The sequence below is a fragment of the Pleurodeles waltl genome, chromosome 3_1 (genome assembly GCF_031143425.1).
Source record: "Pleurodeles waltl isolate 20211129_DDA chromosome 3_1, aPleWal1.hap1.20221129, whole genome shotgun sequence".
Classification (NCBI taxonomy): domain Eukaryota; kingdom Metazoa; phylum Chordata; class Amphibia; order Caudata; family Salamandridae; genus Pleurodeles; species Pleurodeles waltl.
Window position 1 is genome coordinate 1,681,986,660 of NC_090440.1, and position 19,419 is coordinate 1,682,006,078.

General features: G+C 44.3%; 1 protein-coding gene across 2 annotated transcripts in view; it reads right to left on the bottom strand.

The window, feature by feature from the left end:
• Window positions 1-19,419, bottom strand: part of CWC22 (CWC22 spliceosome associated protein homolog) — a 269,112-nt gene that overhangs the window by 168,348 nt on the left and 81,345 nt on the right. For both annotated transcript variants that reach the window (XM_069225448.1, XM_069225449.1), the window contains exons 2-4: window positions 18,174-18,261; window positions 16,498-16,583; window positions 13,311-13,427 (exon numbers count right to left, since the gene is read on the bottom strand). In XM_069225448.1, coding sequence (XP_069081549.1) covers window positions 13,311-13,427; window positions 16,498-16,583; window positions 18,174-18,188 — 218 coding nt within the window. In that variant the 5' untranslated portion in view covers window positions 18,189-18,261. The remainder of the gene's footprint in view (window positions 1-13,310; window positions 13,428-16,497; window positions 16,584-18,173; window positions 18,262-19,419) is intronic.

A 19,419-nucleotide genomic window follows, 5' to 3' on the forward strand; every position in this document is an offset into this window, starting at 1 on the left:
CAGGTGATGTAACTGTAAGAAGTTGTACAGGAGATCTGTGCCCGTCGCAGAGGGTATGTCTCCCAGTGACACTGTCATAAGGGAACTCTAGCACACAAACGTTTTACCATTCCACGTTCTTAGTGGTGGCGAATAGATCTAGCTAGAGCATGCCCCTTTCTTCAAAGATGCTCAGGGTCAGCCATAAATAAAGAGGCAATTTGAAGTCCACAAGCCAACAGCTGATCAGGGCATACTTTCTGACGTGCAGGGACACGTCCAAATGGTTTGCCACCAGAACGATCTGCCATCTTCTAACAGGAAAGGCATCCTGGCATAAGATCCAGGTCCTCGCACTGCTGTGCTTTTTGCAGTACGACATAGTGGTAGTGTTGTCAATGAGGACCTGCAGCAATCTCACCTGAATGTTCAAAAAGGAAGCATTTCAGAGCCAGCCAGATTACAAGTAGCTCTAAAATACCGATATGGAGATGGGCGCTCCAGTGGAGACCAGAGAGGATTCTGTTCTCCACTTCTGCCACATGACCCTTCTCCATCCAAACAGTTACACATTAGAGGTGACCTTTAAGTCTGAGTTGGAAAGAGAGAGTGGTCTGCCACAGGTCACTTTAGTGTTCGTCTGCCATCACAAAACATACCAAGCAGTCTCCTGAGAGACCTGGATGGAATCAGAGACAACCTCAGTGTTGGGCCCACTGAAACCAGAGATTCCACTGCAGAACATGCATATGCCATCTGGGACAAGGAAGATGCATATGGCAAGAAACCAAAACGCCTCAGAACCACCTTCAACAAGTCAATAGGATCATATCCTGAATGTCCAGGACTCCCTGCTGTGGCGGGAAGGCCTTAAAGCCCACCATATCCAGGACAGTCCCTATTAAGAGAATTCTTTGCATATGGTTCATGTGGGACTTGGGCTCGCTGGTGGAGAACTCCAAGGAGGCTAAGTGCCTGTCATCTGAAGATGGTCAGTGACTGACTGTGACAAACATGCCTTGAGCAGCCAGTCGTCAAGATGAACAAGTTACTTACCTTTGGTAATGCTCTTTCTAATAGATTATCTAGTCACAGATTCTTCACCTATTGAATTTTCCCCAGGCATTAGATTGGAAACTTTTTAGAGGTACCTCTGCAAGACGGTAGATGGCATCATGCAACTTTGCCCTCATGTTGTTCTGCTCCGGAAATGACGTGCAGGGTCTATAAAGATTCTACTCCGGCATGCGGATGTCAGTTGCTTTCAAGACTGTCTGACACCATACAGCTCCAAAACCAGTGTGCAGATTCCTAGACATGGCATCATATTAACAGAGGGAGGCCAGCAACAAAACGGAGGATGGAATGGTCTGTGAGGAATCTGTTGCTAAATACAGTCTCTACCAGAAAGAGTGTTACCGAAGGCAAGTAAATTGTTCTTCTGATAGAGACTTCTAACCACAGATTCTTAAACTTTTCGATAGGTATCAAAGTAGTACCTATTCGGAGGCTAGTCTATGAATTGACTCAAACCAGAAACTCCTACCGTACACAGTGAGCAAAATGACCCTTTGGACAAACCTGACTGTCCATCCAAAAATGTTTCTTCAATGTAGTAGTAGCAGCTTTTTTAATCAATCCTAGCAGATCTTAATGCAGAGCACCATCCAGAGGGAGATGGTTCTCTTCTGCACAGCATTGCTTGTCTTCGCTCATGAGAAAACAACCAAGAGCTGATCATCCACTTGATGTTCTTTGCTATGACCTATGTATAAACTCAGCATCAAAGCAATGGAGTTTCTCCTGCTTGAGGAGTCTGGCGGAGCATAGAATACTGGCAGAGTGATATTTTTGCTGACATGGAACAGGATCACAACTTTAGGCAAAAAGGATGTCTAGTTCTGCAAAACCAATTTGTCTGGGGTAAAAGGTGGTGTACGGCTACCACAAAAAGTTTGAAGCTCAGTGAAAAACTGCACTGATGTGATGGCGACGAGGAACATTGTCTTGTGGGTGAGGAGTTGCAGGGAACAGGTGTGAAGGAGCTCAAGTGGATTGCACATTAAAAACGTGAGGACCAAGTTAAGGACAAGGGAGGAAACAAATCTTGTAAGCCCTTCAGAAAATGCATTATAAATGGGGCAGATGTGTAAACTGCAAAAAAGCTGAAAGGTATCCTTTTGACTATGCCCAGGGCAAGGTCCTGTCAGGCTAAAGAAAAAATTAACAAGTAAATGACAGATTACTTTGCCTGGAGGGGTCCTATTTCCTGAGCACCGCACCATGGGCAACAAAAACAAAGTGATGGATAGAATGCTTGAATGAATATGAGCCACTGACAATCTTTTGGGCTGCACCCCAATCCATCGTTTTTTGTTCAACATCAATCACATTCTTGTGTACTTCAGAGCACCCCACCCAGCCACAAATTTATTTCAGCAACAGTTTTTCTTGAGGGACATCTGGCCAAAACAACATTGTAAGGAAATGCCTCCTTGGCATGGTTACCCCCTGACTTTTTGCCTTTGCTGATGCTATGTTTTGAATTGAAAGTGTGCTGAGGCCTGCTAACCAGGCCCCAGCACCAGTGTTCTTTCCCTAACCTGTACTTTTGTTTTCACAATTGGCACACCCTGGCATTCAGGTAAGTCCCTTGTAACTGGTACCCCTGGTACCAAGGGCCCTGATGCCAGGGAAGGTCTCCAAGGGCTGCACCATATCTTATGCCACCCTGGGGACCCCTCACTCAGCACAGACACACTGCTTGCCAGCTTGTGTGTGCTGGTGAGGACAAAACAAGTAAGTCGACATGGCACTCCCCTCAGGGTGCCATGCCAACCTCATACTGCCTATGCAGTATAGATAAGTCACCCCTCTAGCAGGCCTTACAGCCCTAAGGCAGGGTGCACTATACCATAGGTGAGGGCACCAGTGCAGGAGCACTGTGCCCCTACAGTGTCTAAGCCAAACCTTAGACATTGTAAGTGCAGGGTAGCCATAAGAGTATATGGTCTGGGAGTCTGTCAAACACGAACTCCATAGCACCATAATGGCTACACTGAAAACTGGGAAGTTTGGTATCAAACTTCGCAGCACAATAAATGCACACTGATGCCAGTGTACATTTTATTGTAAAATACACCCCAGAGGGCACCTTAGAGGTGCCCCCTGAAACCTTAACCAACTACCTGTGTAGGCTGACTGGTTTTTAGCAGCCTGCCACACTCGAGACATGTTGCTGGCCACATGGGGAGAGTGCCTTTGTCACTCTGAGGCTAGTAACAAAGCCTGCACTGGGTGGAGATGCTATCACCTCCCCCAGGCAGGAGCTGTAGCACCTGGCGGTGAGCCTCAAAGGCTCACCCCCTTTGTTCCAGCACCACAGGGCATTCCAGCTGGTGGAGTTGCCCGCCCCCTCCGGCCACGGCCCCACTTTTTGCGGCAAGGCCGGAGGAGATAATGAGAAAAACAAGGAGGAGTCACTGACCAGTCAGGACAGCCCCTAAGGCAAACTGAGCTGAAGTGACTCGGACTTTTAGGAATCCTCCATCTTGCAGATGGAGGATCCCCCCAATAGGGATAGGAATGTGACCCCCTCCCCTTGGGAGGAGGCACAAAGAGGGTGTAGCCACCCTCAGGGCTAGTAGCCATTGGCTACTGCCCTCCCTGACCTAAACACACCCCTAAATCCTGTATTTAGGGGCTCCCCTGAACCTAGGAACTCAGATTCCTGCAACCTAAGAAGAAGAGGACTGCTGAGCTGAAAAACCCTGCAGAGAAGACAGACACCAACTGCTTTGGCCCCAGCCCTACCGGCCTGTCTCCCCCCTTCGGAAGAAAACTGCTCCAGCTACGCTTTCCCCAGGACCAGCGACCTCTGAATCCACAGAGGACTGCCCTGCTCTAAAAGGACCAAGAAACTCCCAAGAACAGCGGCCCTGTTCACCCAAGACTGCAACTTTGTTTCCAAAGAAGCAACTTAAAGACAACAGCATTTCCTGCCAGAAGCGTGAGACTTGCAACTCTGCACCCGACGCCCCCGGCTCGACTTGTGGAGAAACAACACTTCAGGGAGGACTCCCCGGCGACTCCGAGACTGTGAGTAACCAAAGTTGTCCCTCCTGAGCCCCCACAGCGACACCTGCAGAGGGAATCCCGAGGCTCCCCCTGACCGCGACTGTCTGATTCCCAGATCCCGACGCCTGGAAAAGACCCTGCACCCGCAGCCCCCAGGACCTGAAGGATCGGAACTCCAGTGCAGGAGTGACCCCCAGGAGGCCCTCTCCTTTGCCCAGGTGGTGGCTACCCCGAGGAGCCCCTCCCCCCCCCTTGCCTGCCTGCATCACTGAAGAGACCCCTTGGTCTCCCATTGATTCCTATTACAAACCTGACGCATGTTTGCACACTGCACCCGGCCACCCCTGTGCTGCTGAGGGTGTACTTTCTGTGTGGACTTGTGTCCCCCCCAGTGCCCTACAAAACCCCCCTGGTCTGCCCTCTGAAGACGCGGGTACTTATCTGCTGGCAGACTGGAACCGGGGAACCCCCTTCTCCATTGAAGCCTATGTGTTTTGGGCACCACTTTGAACTCTGCACCTGACCGGCCCTGAGCTGCTGGTGTGGTAACTTTGGGGTTGCTCTGAACCCCCAACGGTGGGCTACCTTGGACCCCAACTTGAACCCGTAGGTGGTTTACTTACCTGCAAGAACTAACAATTACTTACCTCCCCTAGGAACTGTGAAAAGTGGCTAGTTTTAAAATAGCTATATGTGTTTTATTTGAAAAGTATATATGCTATTGTGATTATTCAAAGTTCCTAAAGTACTTACCTGCAATACCTTTCATTTGAGATATTACATGTAAAATTTGAACCTGTGGTTCTTAAAATAAACTAATAAAAGGTATTTTTCTATACAAAAACCTATTGGCCTGGAATTGTCTGAGTGTGTGTTCCTCATTTATTGCCTGTGTGTATGTACAACAAATGCTTAACACTACTTCTTTGATAAGCCTACTGCTCGACCACACTACCACAAAATAGAGCATTAGTATTATCTCTTTTTGCCACTATGTTACCTCTAAGGGGAACCCTTGGACTCTGTGCATACTATTCCTTACTTTGAAAATGGTGCATACAGAGCCAACTTCCTACAAACATCAACCAACTCCAGAGGAAGGGATTGAGCTGTCGCCGCTCAAATACTAACCATGAAGCTGAAGATTGCAAAGGCCAGGCTGCAAACCCTGTCCTGTGCAACAGCAGTTTTCCCAAAGGGACAGCCTGATTGGAGGACAAACGCTTAAGTCCAAGAGTTCCCAGAAACCACAATCTGCGCCCAATCCGGGGCCACTAGTATGACTTGTGCCAGGTTGATTCTGATCCTGAAAGCTCAGGGCAGGAGTTGTATCAGCAGTAGGAGTTCTGAGTTCAACTTGCAGTGGAACGCATATCTGGGTGACATGCATTGGAAACACTGACATTGTGCGTTTGCAGCGATGGTAAAAAGACTGAGCCAAGGTTCTTCCCATTCTTGGAAGAGACCTTACACCACTTCCAGGTGTAACTGGCACTCGTAATCCATTAAGCATGGACACCTGAGCTTGCCTGCCCAGACATGCAACGATCCCCTAGGTGGTTCAGCACCAGGAAAATCCCTTGGTGTTCAAACCAATTCTAGAGGTGGGAAGTCTTTCTGGCACTGTAAACATGACCCCACTCCAACCTGTTTGATGCAGTACCTCATAGCAGTGGTGTTGCCAGTGAGCACCTGTTGCAACCTCCCTTGATGGCTAAATGGAAGGCTTTTAACACCAAGCAGATGCCCCTCCACTTCAGAAGGTTCAGCTAGGCTTCCCAAATGGCCACCAGAAATCAGAAGCAACACATACATCACCACTGTGAGATTTTGGTAGGGAAGGGAGGAAGGATCTACAGCTGACCCAATGACGGTCCAGCAACCACCACTGCAGATCTTTTGCAGTCCCCTCCAAATGTGAACATGGTCAGAAAGGTCAATCAATCAGTAAGGTTTTGAAAAGCGTGGCTAATCGCCCAATAGGGTATCCAGGAGCTTGCAGGTGCCAGGGGCTTATTCAAGCAGCCAGGTCTTGAGGGCCATTCGTAATTCCAGAAGCGAGGTGAAGGGTGCAGATGTGCGTACGGAGGGTGTTCCAGGCTTTTGCTGTAATGTGAGAGAAGACGCAGCCTCCACTTCTGCTTCAGTGGATGCAGAGAGTATGAGCAAGTGAAAGGGAGGCAGAGCATAGTCTTCGACAGTTGATGGAAGTTCAGGCAGTGGTTAATGCTCCATGGGTCCTTGGTTGTGTAGAGCCTTGTGTGCATGGGTCAGCAACTTGAATTGGCATCTCTTCTGTGCAGGGATTCAGTGGAGTTGCCTGAGGTGGGGAGTGATGTGGGTTCATATGGGAAGACCAAGGATGAGACTGGCTCTAGCATTCTGTATGGTCAGAAGTCTCTGTTGGAGGTGTGCAGCAATTCCTATGTAGAGAACGTTGCCATAGTCCAATCAGCTGGTGATGAGGGCCTGTGTCACAGTGCTTCTTGTGTGTAGCGATAGCCACTTGAGGATCTTACATAGCATGCGCAAAGTGAGGAAGCAGGTGGAGGAGACTGCTTTGATCTGTGATTTCATGGTGAGCTTGTTGTCAATGCTGATTCTGAGGTTCCTGGCATGGTCGGAGGGAGTGGGTCCTAGGTCTGATGGCCACCAGATGTCGTTCCATGTGGTGCTGCTGATGTTGCCAAAGATCAGTACTTCTGTAGACAGTTGTTCTTCATCCAATCAGCGATGTTTGTCATGCATCTGGGGAAGTTGGTTCTGGTGGTGGAGGGGATTGTCGGTGAGTGAGAGGATGAGTTGGGCGTCATCTGTGTATGAAGGTATGTTGAGACTGTGGGATCTGACAATGTTGACCAGCGGGGTCATAGATGCATTGAGTAGCGTGGGGATGAGGGATGAGCCACCGGGGACATCGCAGATGATATCCTTTGGTTCGTCAGTGAAAGGTGGGCGGTGGATCCGCTGGGTGCTTCTGGTGAGGAAGGAGGTGATCCATCTGAGCGCGTTCCCTTTGATGCTGATTTGGTGGAGGCTTTCGATGAGGATGTGATAGGATACGGTGTTGAAGCTTTCACAAGGGTCGAGGAGGATCAAAGCTGCTGTTTCTCCTCGTTCAAGGAAGGTTCAGATGTAGGTGGCTGCAATCAGGACAGTTTTGGTGCTGAGGAAGCCGGATTGGGAGGCGTTGTGTAGCCGAGTCTGCTCCAGTCTCATGAGTTGCTTGTTGATGATCTTTTCCAGTACCTTGACTGGGAATGGGAGCAGAGAGATTGGCCAGTAGTTTTTGGGTTTGCTGGGGTCGGCAGAGGGTCTTTTGAGTAGTTGTCGGACTTTGGCGTGTTTCCAGGCGTCAGGAAATGTTGCGGTGGTGACAAAGGTGTTGAGCAAGGTGGTGAGTTCTTGGCTGATCATTTGGTTTCCAAGGCTGAATAAGTGGTGCGGGCATGGGTCTGTGGGAATTCCCGAGTAAATGGATTTCATGGAGGAGGTGATATCCTGGGTGGAGAGGATGTTCCAAGTGGCCAGTGTGTGGTTTGTGAAAGTTACAGTGGTGGCGTATCTGTCGCAGAAGTCCGTAGGTGTGGGTTGGGGTTCGAAGTTTCTGTATATGGTTGTGATGTTGTAGTGAAAGAAGTGGGCGAGGTTGTCGCACAGCTCCTGTGAAGGTGTGATGTTTTCGCTGGCAGCCAGGTTGGAGAACTCTTTAACAATGTTGGAAAGTTCCTTGGTGTTGTTGGTGCTGATTTCGATGCGTGAGACAAGGGCTGTCTTCTTTGTTGCCCTCAGCAGGTGGTGATAGAGGTTGGAAGAGTTCTTGATGGCTGCTCTGCTGCAGGTGTCCTTGATGGTGCACCATCTCCTCTCCAGCTGTTTGCGGTCTCATTTATCTGTTTTGAGTTCTTGGGTGTACTAGCTGGCCATTTTGGAGGGTTTTCTCTGGATCCTGCTCTTGAAGGAGATGATGCCGTCGGCGCAATTGGTGATCCAAAGTTCCCTTGATGTTGGACCCACTGGGACTTCAGATACAATTGCAGGTCTGCATATGCCTCCTGGAATGCTCGACCATCAGGATACAGGAAGCCATCAGTCACAGTAGCCTCAGAGTCGACCTCACTGAAATCCAGGGCTGAGGCTGAAAGATCAAGATCATAGCACGAAACTGAACTGTGCCAGAATGCCATTGAAGAAGGTGAGAGTCTAAGAAGGAGTCAAGAGTGACTTCCGCATATTGATAGAGAAACCCAAAGATGACAGCATGTTCACCGTAGTCTGGAGGTGATTAATGACAGTCTCAGGTAAGCCCTCTTTCAACAGCCAGTTGTTGGCACCATAATCTCCAAAGATATACTGCCACTGCGGCCATCACTTTTGCAAACAACCGAGGTCACTGGTAAGACCAAAGGGGAGACGGCAAACTGAAAATGCTCCTGTCCCACCAAGAACCGTCGGTATCGCTAATGAGCCTGCAGGATGGGTGTATGGAAATAGGTATTAGGCCGGTTCAATGCCACCTTTCAGTCTCCAGGGTCTAGGGAAGACAAAACTTGGGCCAGCGTGAGCAATATGAATTTTTCCTTTCGGAGGAAGGTGTTGAAAGGGGACGGATCTAAACTAGGGCGAAGGTCTTTGTCCTTTTTGCACACTTAAAGTTACTGGGAAGGGCAAACATGTCCGGATTTTGAAGTGGGCACCCTCTTGATTGCCCCTTTTGGCCAAAGGGTCTGCACTTCCTGCTGCAAAATGGAAAGATGTTCCTCTGTCAGTCATTGATGAAATGGTGGAAAAGGCACCAACGCAGAAAGGAAGGATTAGACATAACCCTGCCAAACAATTTGCAGGATACACCTGTATGATGCTATTGCCCGCCAACCTGGCAAGAATCGTCTGATCCAGCCTCCTACCAGATGACTGTGGTCTACTAAGGGCATGCTAAATGTGTTTGGCCGCTCAACCTGCAGGAGAGTTAGTAGACTGGGCAACCCTTTGACCTTGTCCACAGTGGGCACCATGGCTTTGAAGCTGCAATGCGTCATGCTGGGGTTGGATTGGCGAACAGGATGGGGTACCTCTGCCGAAGCCACAAAAGGAATGATGAGGCTGACAAGGTGGGCAGATAAAACAATAGAGCGTGTCGGTGCTCTGCTCTCCTTTAACTGCTAGTGGGCAGAGTCTGCCTTGCACCCCAACAGGCAAGTCACGTCAAATGGCATGCCATCGCCTGAGAAGCGGGTGGACCATAGCCAAGCGTGCCAGCAAACAGCGACTTTGGTGCCAAGGTCCAAACCTGATGGAATTGGTGCTATCCAAGTCAAACAAATTGTGAATTTGGCCACATCGCAGCAGTCGGGAATGGCATGGGCAAGGACCAGTCAGAGATCAGGGACACCTGAAAGGACGTGAAGCCACCAATTCCCAAAGGTCTTGAGACTAGCACCCCAAAAGGCAGCTGCCGTACACTGACCTGAGGGCCAAGCGTGTGGATAAAAAGACTGTTTCCGAACGTCTTCACTCTTTATCGGGAGTGGTTGAAAAGGTGTTGGGATTATTTTGCTTGCCTGCACTAACAAGCTTTCAGGTGAAGGTTGCCGGGACCGGGTGGTGGTGTGCTGCAATATGGTGGTTGGCTGCCGGGAATGCGTGTTTGGGGGCCGGGGGGGGGGGGGGGGGGGCTAGGGAAGAGAACTTAGGTGGAGAACCTCTCAGGTCCATGGGGCCTGCAGGGATGTCAAGGGAAGTCAGCTAAAATCCGAAAGTTGAAGCACAAACACACGTAACACTTCCAGTTGCTTAGGAGTTTCGGGCAGCCCTGGGAACTCAGCTGTGGTGAAACAATTTGCAGGATTGGCTCAGAAGCTGAATTATTTTGGAAATGAGATTACGACGTATGGTGCAGCAGTCACAGCTTCTCTGGAGAATATAAGTAGCGGAAAGGAGCCGAATCCCTTATGTTTTTTCTTTAACTTACCCGAAGATTTGGATTGAGAGGAAAGAACGACCCTTGGAAGACTCTGGCAACTTCTGAATCTTGAAAGGAACTGAGCCCGAACGTTCAACTTGGTCCAGTCTCTACATGGACCAGTCTTTGATTGGTGATGTATAGTTTCGCCTCATGGTCTTGTACGGTCTACTGGTTCATTGATCAAGAGTGTGGCATTCTTACAGCTCGATGCCCAGAACATTTTGTTTGGGGTCAAGGACAACAAATGTTCAAATGTATATGTCCTTGGGACAAGTAGCCCCAATCCCCTGCGGCACAAACCCTTTGGTTTCTACTTTACAAGCAAGGGAAGTGTCTGCAGTTGAGATAATATTTATACTCTTATGTTAATTCTGTTCAAACTTGTATTTATGGTTCGTTAATGCAAAGCCTTTATTATTAGGATGAGCGCTCTACATAAATTTTGTAAGCTCGGTGGTTCCAGTAAAAAAATGTGCATACATGTTTGTAAAACTAAAGCATATGAGGCTATATATAATGCTCCCAGAATGCTCTCTGATTATATTAAAATAGTTGCAGAAGCTTCTAAGCAAGATTGATAGTTATTTTCTTTCAGAATAAAATGCAACTGGGAAAAACATATTTTGCTAAAATACTGTGAAAGTTTAGGTACCGTTTCTTAGAAGCATTATTTAGTAAAATGTGTTGATGCAAGCTAGTGTTTCCCAAAAATATTTATAATGGAAAAAACACTGACCAGTTTCGTCAAGATTATGGGAAACAGGAAAATGAACAAGCATTGGCAAAGCCAATAGGTCTGACATTGGTGGGCACTTTTTTTTTTTGTTAATGAGTGTCTTGTTTTGACATGGCTTTTGAAAACTTTATTGTTGTGGGAGCTGCCAGGCCCTCACCACTGAATAAACATTTGCAAAAATACATTTTATTTTTTTGACTCAAAAGCACACATTGCCAAAGTAGTTCCTGGCACTACTTTGTGTGCCGATGTGCTCCTTGTGAAAGAGCGGCATGCTATAAATTAGTGAAGCCAGCCAATAGATAGAGAAAGATACAGAATGTTAATAAAAACAAAAAAGGTCTTGGTTAACACCAGACCTACTTAGGGGCATAATTCTTAAAGAAAGTCACCCATGGTATAGGTCTTTGCATTACTGAGGATTTGCATATTTAATTAATTCACAAGAATTGACAGAAGTAGACCAGGAAATAATTCTAGAAACATTGTGGACTGTATTTTAGCACAAGCAAATATGCATGTGTAAATGTGCTCCTGTGAAAATCTGTTGAGCGCTTTCAAGTTCACTTTCCCTCCAAACACTTTTTTCCCCAACCCTGGAAGAAGTTTTACTTCTGCCCTTGTCTGGAGTAAATTTCCAATCTGCCTCAGAATGGGAAAAGATTAGAGAAATGCTGGTGCAAACCCTTAAAACATGCAATTTAGTAGGTTTGCACAGACTCAAAAGGGCATTCCAGTCCCAGAGCTATTGCTTACTGATTCCTCCACCCTCACTATGTAGATCCGCAGACAGGTGGATAAACAGAATTGCTTACTGATGCCTCCATCCTCACTATATAAATCTGCGGACTGCTGGAAAAATAAGGCAATTCAGTATTCAAGCCCTACTATAGTATTAACCCTGGCATAATTATAGAGCCAATTATCAGCACTCTTATATGATGAGATTGCTGCCCTAATTTGATACTACAACACATGGCTCCAAATGGATATGTAGATTTATCTACAGGACAAGTAGTTTTCTGAGGCAACCTGTCCAATGGAACAGTAGATATTTTAATAAATTCCACACCCCCGATTGATGCACGTCACTGCCGGCCTTAGAGTCGTGGCTCGACCCCAGGAAGAGGATCATTTGGTGAGGATTTGTCAGACTTTTGTTTGCAACAGTCATCACAGCGCTTATAACCAGTCGTTTTGGTAGGTGACAAGTGCCTTGAACATTGTAAAACAATTTTTTTTTTTGATCTAGGTAGGGGTCTCAAAGAGGCAAGAGCCAGCTCCAGATTGGTGTTTGGTGCAGTGGGAAAAAAGGAACTGATGCCAGCGCTTTTATAGGTCCTGATTTCCAGAGCAGAACAGTGTCAGTTTGGAGTTGCATGGCATCTCCTACTGATGCACAAAGGTACTGCTGAAAAGTTTTCAGATCCAGTCACACCTTGGGGAATATTCACACGGTGAAGAATCTGTGGCTAGACGTTTCTATCAGAAATAATAATCACTGTAAAACTCATTATATCAATGTCTTAGCCCTAGTCTGACCAAACTAATCAAGCCCAAAGCCAACAAGATTTCCTGGAGGGACCATCAACCACAACTTTTGTTAAACAGATCTGTTAAGATTCTCATAACCAGCTAAGAAGCACTGTGCTCCAAAATTTACTTCAACTCTAGAACACATTTTAGGACTTATCCTGAAAACTATTTCACTTTCAAGGAAAGAGGTATGGGAATACTCACTGAGAAATCCTATATGTCATCCATACTTCTCACAGACCATATAATCTGTAGATGGTACTCAGCAACAAATTAAAAAGGATTTAAAATATTATTTTGTTGCACATGTACTAAAAGTTAATTATACGGATGAAAAAATTACTGGACTTTAAAAATAAATGGAAAACAATCATTAAACACTAAGTGATTTTCAAAACTGTTTATTTCTTTAAACAGACATTAGTCCCCAAGCATATTCACACTGAACTGTGCACAATTACTCTGGTGCAAAAGTTCATGAACTGATGTTAAAACTAATGACTTCAATGACTTCTAGTAATGAGAAAAGATGATCCCTCATTGCAAAGAATGATTTTCCCTTAATCGAGCTGTGGGAATCTCTATGGCAAGGGTGAAACAAGGCATGCACATACACCGATATTGAAGAAATAAAATTGACAAGCAAGTATATACATCAGTTTGATAGGACTACAGCAGAGTAACTACTGCTCAGTTGATTTGACACCTTTCCTCACATTATACTTTCAAGGGGACATACAGAGGAGTATTGATCTTATCATAAGAAGCCATGAACAAGACAAATACATTAACATATCACTAAAAACATGGCAAAAAGCAAACACAATGACTCAACACCTAGGTCTCACAGCACAACCTCAACTTGAAGCCAGGTGATACATTCAAAATATGTGTCTCTATAAAAGATAGACATTTAAAGAACACAGACATACATATCCGATACAGAAAATGCCTGCGATGCTCTTATAACCAGAAAGATGTATAAAGACAAAGGTTGCTATTCACAAGAGCTGTCACCTTGTGGACCCTCGTCTGTCACTGTATCGTTCATTAATTAACCTTTCTTCGTCATGTCTAGTGTAGTCAGAATATTTTCTGTTTCCTGGAGATGAACCCCTTTCATATTCATCAGATCTGTGAAACACAAGCAAAAAATGCTCAGCAAAATTAAGAAGCCATTTTTATGCAGGAATATTTGATCAACACAAAAGATTCAGCAGGACCCACATTGTGGGTGATCATACAAGTGTGATTAGCAGGAAAGTGCACACTATATATTTGTATGCATAAAAATCAAGCCAATGTCAATTGCTGTTACATTGTTAGTTCAAACACAAAGGGAATGTAGCAAGTGTGCCGTTTTCTCATCAGAAAGAATGAGATTGGCCATCCCTGCTCACCAGCAAGATAGCAAAATAAAAACATATCTGTGTTGCAAAAATAGCTTAGGGCGCACTGCCATTAAATTAGCTATGTTAATGATAGCTTGGGCCATGCAGAGAAGCTTTGCCACTGCCTCCAACCATAAAGAGGTAGCGTTAAGCATTTTTTTTACCCATCGGATGGTTGTCTGTTTCACTATCAAGCACCTGCAACTATCGCTTGTGCTCTCGCAATGCACTGCTTATGATCTCACATATTAAAACACTTGTGACATGTTCCATGACATCATTGATAACATTAATGATGACAACGGACCTGACGTCATTGATGACAAAACTGTGCATTTTGAGCTGTGAGTTATAGTCACTTTAAATAACTGCAACTGATGAATTTAATTTCTTTTTTAGTTAAACAATGCTACGTGTAACAGAATGTCACTCTAAACGTTCTTTATAGTGGATTTCTGTGTTTTAAAAAAAAGCAAAGTAACAAACTATAACGTCACATTAACTTTTGTTTTTTTAAATGTATATATTTTAACTAGTAGCGGACACCATTAGGTAGTTATAGTTAGGTCTGGTTTTCTATAGACAGAGAGCTTACTGATTTGCTATTAATTTGTCACAGTTTGACTAATCGTCACAAAACATTTCAAAGAAGCAGTTCATCCACCTCAGCTCCTCCCTGGAAAGTTTTGGGGTGATCTATTGAGTGGAGGGTGCGGAGGGGGATTGGGGGGGTGTGGTGGGTGGTGAGTGAGATAAAAAGGGGATCCCAAAACACAAAATCCTTGTGCATTTTAAAAATAACTGTGTATCTGGCCAGTGGGCCTGGGAGAGACTCACAAGTGTCTTGCAAGAGCACCAATTTAAAAACAGAGTTCTAATTGGCCCAAGCAGCTTTTTTCTCCCGTGGGCCAATTCGCCCCCACGGGAGAACAATCGCTTTGATTGGCTGCCAGCAGCATGAGAAAAATTTTGCTGGCAGCCACTAAAGGAATCAGGGACTTAGTCCACTGTCCAGGGGTGAAAAAACTATAAGGGGTCAGGGTAGGACCCAGAAGGAACCAAGCCCACTCCCAGCGGGTAGGTGCTTTAAAAATATTCCTGTGGCTTGCAGCGGACTTTTGATCCATTTCCTTGCTTGCACTGATGTAGGCAGGGAAACAGATAAAAAAATAAGTAGCTGCTCCCTGTGGGCTGGAGCAATGCCGGCTCCCACTGCATACTGAGAGCCAGCTGGGGCCATGGGGGCCTTGGGCCTCCTCTTGCGGCTCCCAACAAGAGTATGGTGGGTGCACTGTATACCGGCCCTGGGAGATTGGGCCTGTGGGGCCAATAGCTTCTCGGAGAGGGGGCCACATGGCCCTATTGCTCTTTTACCATAGGCCCTGGAGCATGGGGTCCCCAGGGCCTAAACATGCTCGGGAGGGGAATACACGGCCAGAGGCACTGTGCAGGGGGAGTTGGCGAAGGGGGTGGTGACCACAGGCCCTAGCTGCAGTCCAGGTCCTGTGGTGAAACCCTTGCCATGCACAACTGAAAGCCCTGCGCAGAGTCGGGTTGGCTGCATTTACGGGTTGGATTTACATATCGTAATTAATTATTTTATCCTAGAAATTCATTGAAAAAGCAAAAGGTTAATGTAACGCTATAGTTAGGTGAATTTGTCAGTGACATTAGCGTTTTGAACTAAAAATAAGAAACAGAGAAATTCACCACTGACTACAACTTGCGCCCACCATGCACTGCTTATGATTTCACATATTACAACTCTCATGATGTGTTCTATGCATCATTTATTACATCACTGGTGACATCTCAAATGACATCACTGATGACATAGCGTAAAGAAAAAGAAAAAAAGCTCTATCCCTGGATACTGCTGGCCAAGTCATAGAACTTTTTTTTAATTTTTTATAAGCTTTAAGACATGTTGCAAAGCAGTTCAACTGCTGTGCAACATTTAAAAAAAATAAAAACATTGACAAATTAATTTGATCTCACATAGGAGAAACTTATTGGCTTTGCCAAAAAAAAGACACTCCATGCCTAGGAAAATGTCCTTTGGATGGGACATCATGGAGTAGGAAAGTTTTGTTAGCCTTTCAACCCCCACATCCACCAGATAAGAAGTGCCAGGAAGTGTGGGAGAAGGCTGTGCAGGGTGGAAGGATGGGCCTCTGCATATTGTCAAAGGTGGTGGGGGGGTAGGACACAGCACAGAATTGGGTGATCAATACACCAACCAACCCTGCTTGTGTAGGTAGGTGTAGTTAGGGCTCTGGGGGTTAGCTGGATTGGTGTTTGAGGCAGCTGACAGGGTGGCTCATATTGGATAACATGAGAAACCAGATTACTAGAATAAGGAGACTGCAAAATGCCTCATCCAAATGTAAAGATTCACATGGTACAACAGGATATGTTAAAAATGGGCATTACTTTCCTGAGTGGTCAAACACAAGGGAGAGTGGAAGAAGATAAGAAAGATTCTGTTACATATTTACCTACATAAACTTTTCATGAGTGATCATTCTTATTGTGGTCTACACAAAACATGTCTATTGCCTGCAAAAAGGGATAGCATGAACTGCTAATTTAGTAGGCCTCAACTTTTTTAACTACATACAAGAACTAAGGGGATATTAAAGAAACTACGACTCCCTTAATATGCCTTCTAAAACAAATGGGTATTTCTCCATTATATACTTTGGTGACTAATATCACAGGCCCTGGATGGGAGCAACTAAATCAACCATTCTCTCACTACCAAAATTACACATTTTGCACATACTTTGTGGGCAAAAGAATTGTCTTCCTACCTGGAGTCTGATGATGAGCTAGAGTCTGAAGATGAGCTCCTCCGACGAGATCTTTGGGAATCTTTTTTCTCAAATTTTTCAGGAGACTAATGCAAATGAAAAATACCAATTGTTCAAAGTTCATTGAAAAGGCATAGCCATTTCCCACAACTCAACTAAATTGCTGTAGCTTGTAAAAGTAAACAGAAAAAAACATTTGGATTACAGCTACAAGTTAAAATCATTTACATCAGAACATATCCGTAAGGATTTAAATACATTGTAATCATTTCTTAATCTAACAGTTCAGGAAAGAAGCTAAATTGCAACAGTATTGCTACAAGGCAAACATGCATGAATAAAGCCAATTGACTTGGCTTTTGTATAGTGAAAACAATATGTGGTATTGCCAGCGATACATTAATGTATTTGTGTACTGTAAAATGCACACGCCACAACCTACATTTTACTAGACTTAGAGGTAAGGCTTTGCAAAATGACATCACTTTTTCTACAAAATAATTAGAAATAACAAAAACAAGCACGCAAAATTGCTTATAAGGTTATATGGAATACACTTTGGGGGACTGCAAGTGTAAATTCAAGGTGACGGTGTATATTGTATTCAAGGGTCACTTCAAATACTGACTAGAAACCTGGTATGCAGAGATAATGTCTTTGGTGACACATGTTCTCCACAAACCTGTAACATTGAAACATTTTATACCCTATACAATTCTCAGCAGCAAAAATTGTGCAAAATTTCGTACTGGGATAGCTTGTGTTATTCCCTTTAATTTATATATCGCAAAATTGTACAAATTAAGCATTAAGGGTACATTTTACATGGTCCTAGTTACAAGGATGCATCTGAAAAGGAAGTCTAGCAATACATTTTAGCTTTCCTTGGCACCTTTTAAAATGGTATGTGTGTATCACACAAAACACATTGAATAACTAACTGCCAGGCCTAAGTATACATTTCAATGGCAGGTACAATAGATCCATTCAGAAGCATTATGGGTCACACAGAATATTTAGGAAGAATCACATATTGATGGGTGGTAGAATGCACAGTTCTAGGAATTCAGAGGCATAGGGATATGGTAGCATGGGCTTGAGGGTAGTGGGGAAAGGGACCTGAAAAGGTGGCTTTCTGTTTTTTTACTGAATAGCAAATTGGCAGGTGCGCTGTAGATAGATGTTCAAAGGAAGACTATTATAGAGGTGGGGCAATAGCAGAGGAGTGTCTCCTCTCTGCGCTTACTCTGGGACTACTAGGTTTGCTTTGACTGAGCAGTGTGGGCGGAAGGCCAGTAGTGTTGAATCTTGCCCAGGGGATAGATATGTGGGCATAAAACTTTCTAATCACATGTATATCATGCACATGCTATAACTCTATTCTGGCATGCTCTGACAGACCAGCTGCGATTATTTCTATATGGACTAACTCTGTATTTTGCTCTTGGCAGTAATCGTCCTGTACAACCATCATTAAAAATACAGTTCATCACATTGTTCTAGTTTCTATTCACAAACTGCTTTGAATTAGGAGGTGTACCTATAATGCAGGTACTGCTCAAGTAACGTAGACTGAGAGACAAATTTGAAAAAGCCAATAATTTAAATATAAAATTGCATTGCCGTTAATATACTTTTCTCAAACTATTACACTTTTAAGTAGAGTAGGTACGCACCCTCTTATGTGCCATGCTGTTCAATAGTGGGTCACTGGCAGCCCAAATTTCCAGAACTGCCCTGGTTATGTCTTCTCTCAAAGTTTGCCTGAAGGAATCAAAACAGCTTAATTTACAACCTTACAATGTGAAAATATGTTGTATCTGGTTTAAGCACTAGCTTATAATTGCTGCAATCTATAAAACATCTCATTATCATCAGCCTCTTAAGAAATAAAGCAATGTAAACATTGCTGACATGAATCTCCCCACTCTGTTAAACTATAGCAGAAAAACACCAAATTAGAACATATACAATTAGACTACTGTCAAGAGGACCAAAATGCTGCCAGCTTAAATCTATCAAACAAAAAAAAATCAAAAAACAGTTGAACTCTGGATTTGTCTCACTGTATTTCAAAATTCTTTAATATTATAGAAAATACATGATCATCCATTGGCATCCATAAATTCACATCTGCACACCCTCATAGAATTTCCATGAAAAAATATACTTCATTACATATGACATGATTTTCCATTACATGATTTCTCATTAACAAACAAATGTCAAATCTTAATGCATTTTGTGTTATGAAGACGCCTTATCAGGGGCAAGTTGCAACAAACAAGGAAAAACACTTAGCTAAATAAGTCTTTTAGAGAAAAAAACACTAGGATGCCTTTTGTGTCAAAATGCTCTACCGAATCTCCCATGATTATGAAAATTATCAATAAAAAATGGCAATTATTGCAAACTGAATCGGATTTTTATGGGTTATTTAAAGACAAACCACTGCCTGCCTACCACCGAACCAATAACATCTAAAACTTTCTGAATCCTCACAAAAAGGTATCTTTTAGAAGATGTTCTGGCACAAAGATATGTAATAATTATAAACATTGCTATAATGTTATTACAGGCAAAACAGTTACTCATCTGCACAAATGATTCAAGATTCCCTTAAGGTTCTCTGGTGACTGCAACAGCCAAACTGTCATTTACTGTTTAAACAGTCATGTGGTCTGTTTAAGATGGGGAAAACAGAAAACAAATCATCGATAACGGAACATAAAAACAATACATGTAATCACTACAAAAAATCCAGTGTTGCTACAAAACTGGTTGATAAAAGGACACATCAGCCAACTGCAGTTCCAGAGTTTGGAAATCGTGGCGTGTAATCAGGGACTAGACTATATTAGAACATTGGAATGTTGGCAGCTCAATTGAAAACAATGGAGTGCTCCGGGCTTTTACAGGCCG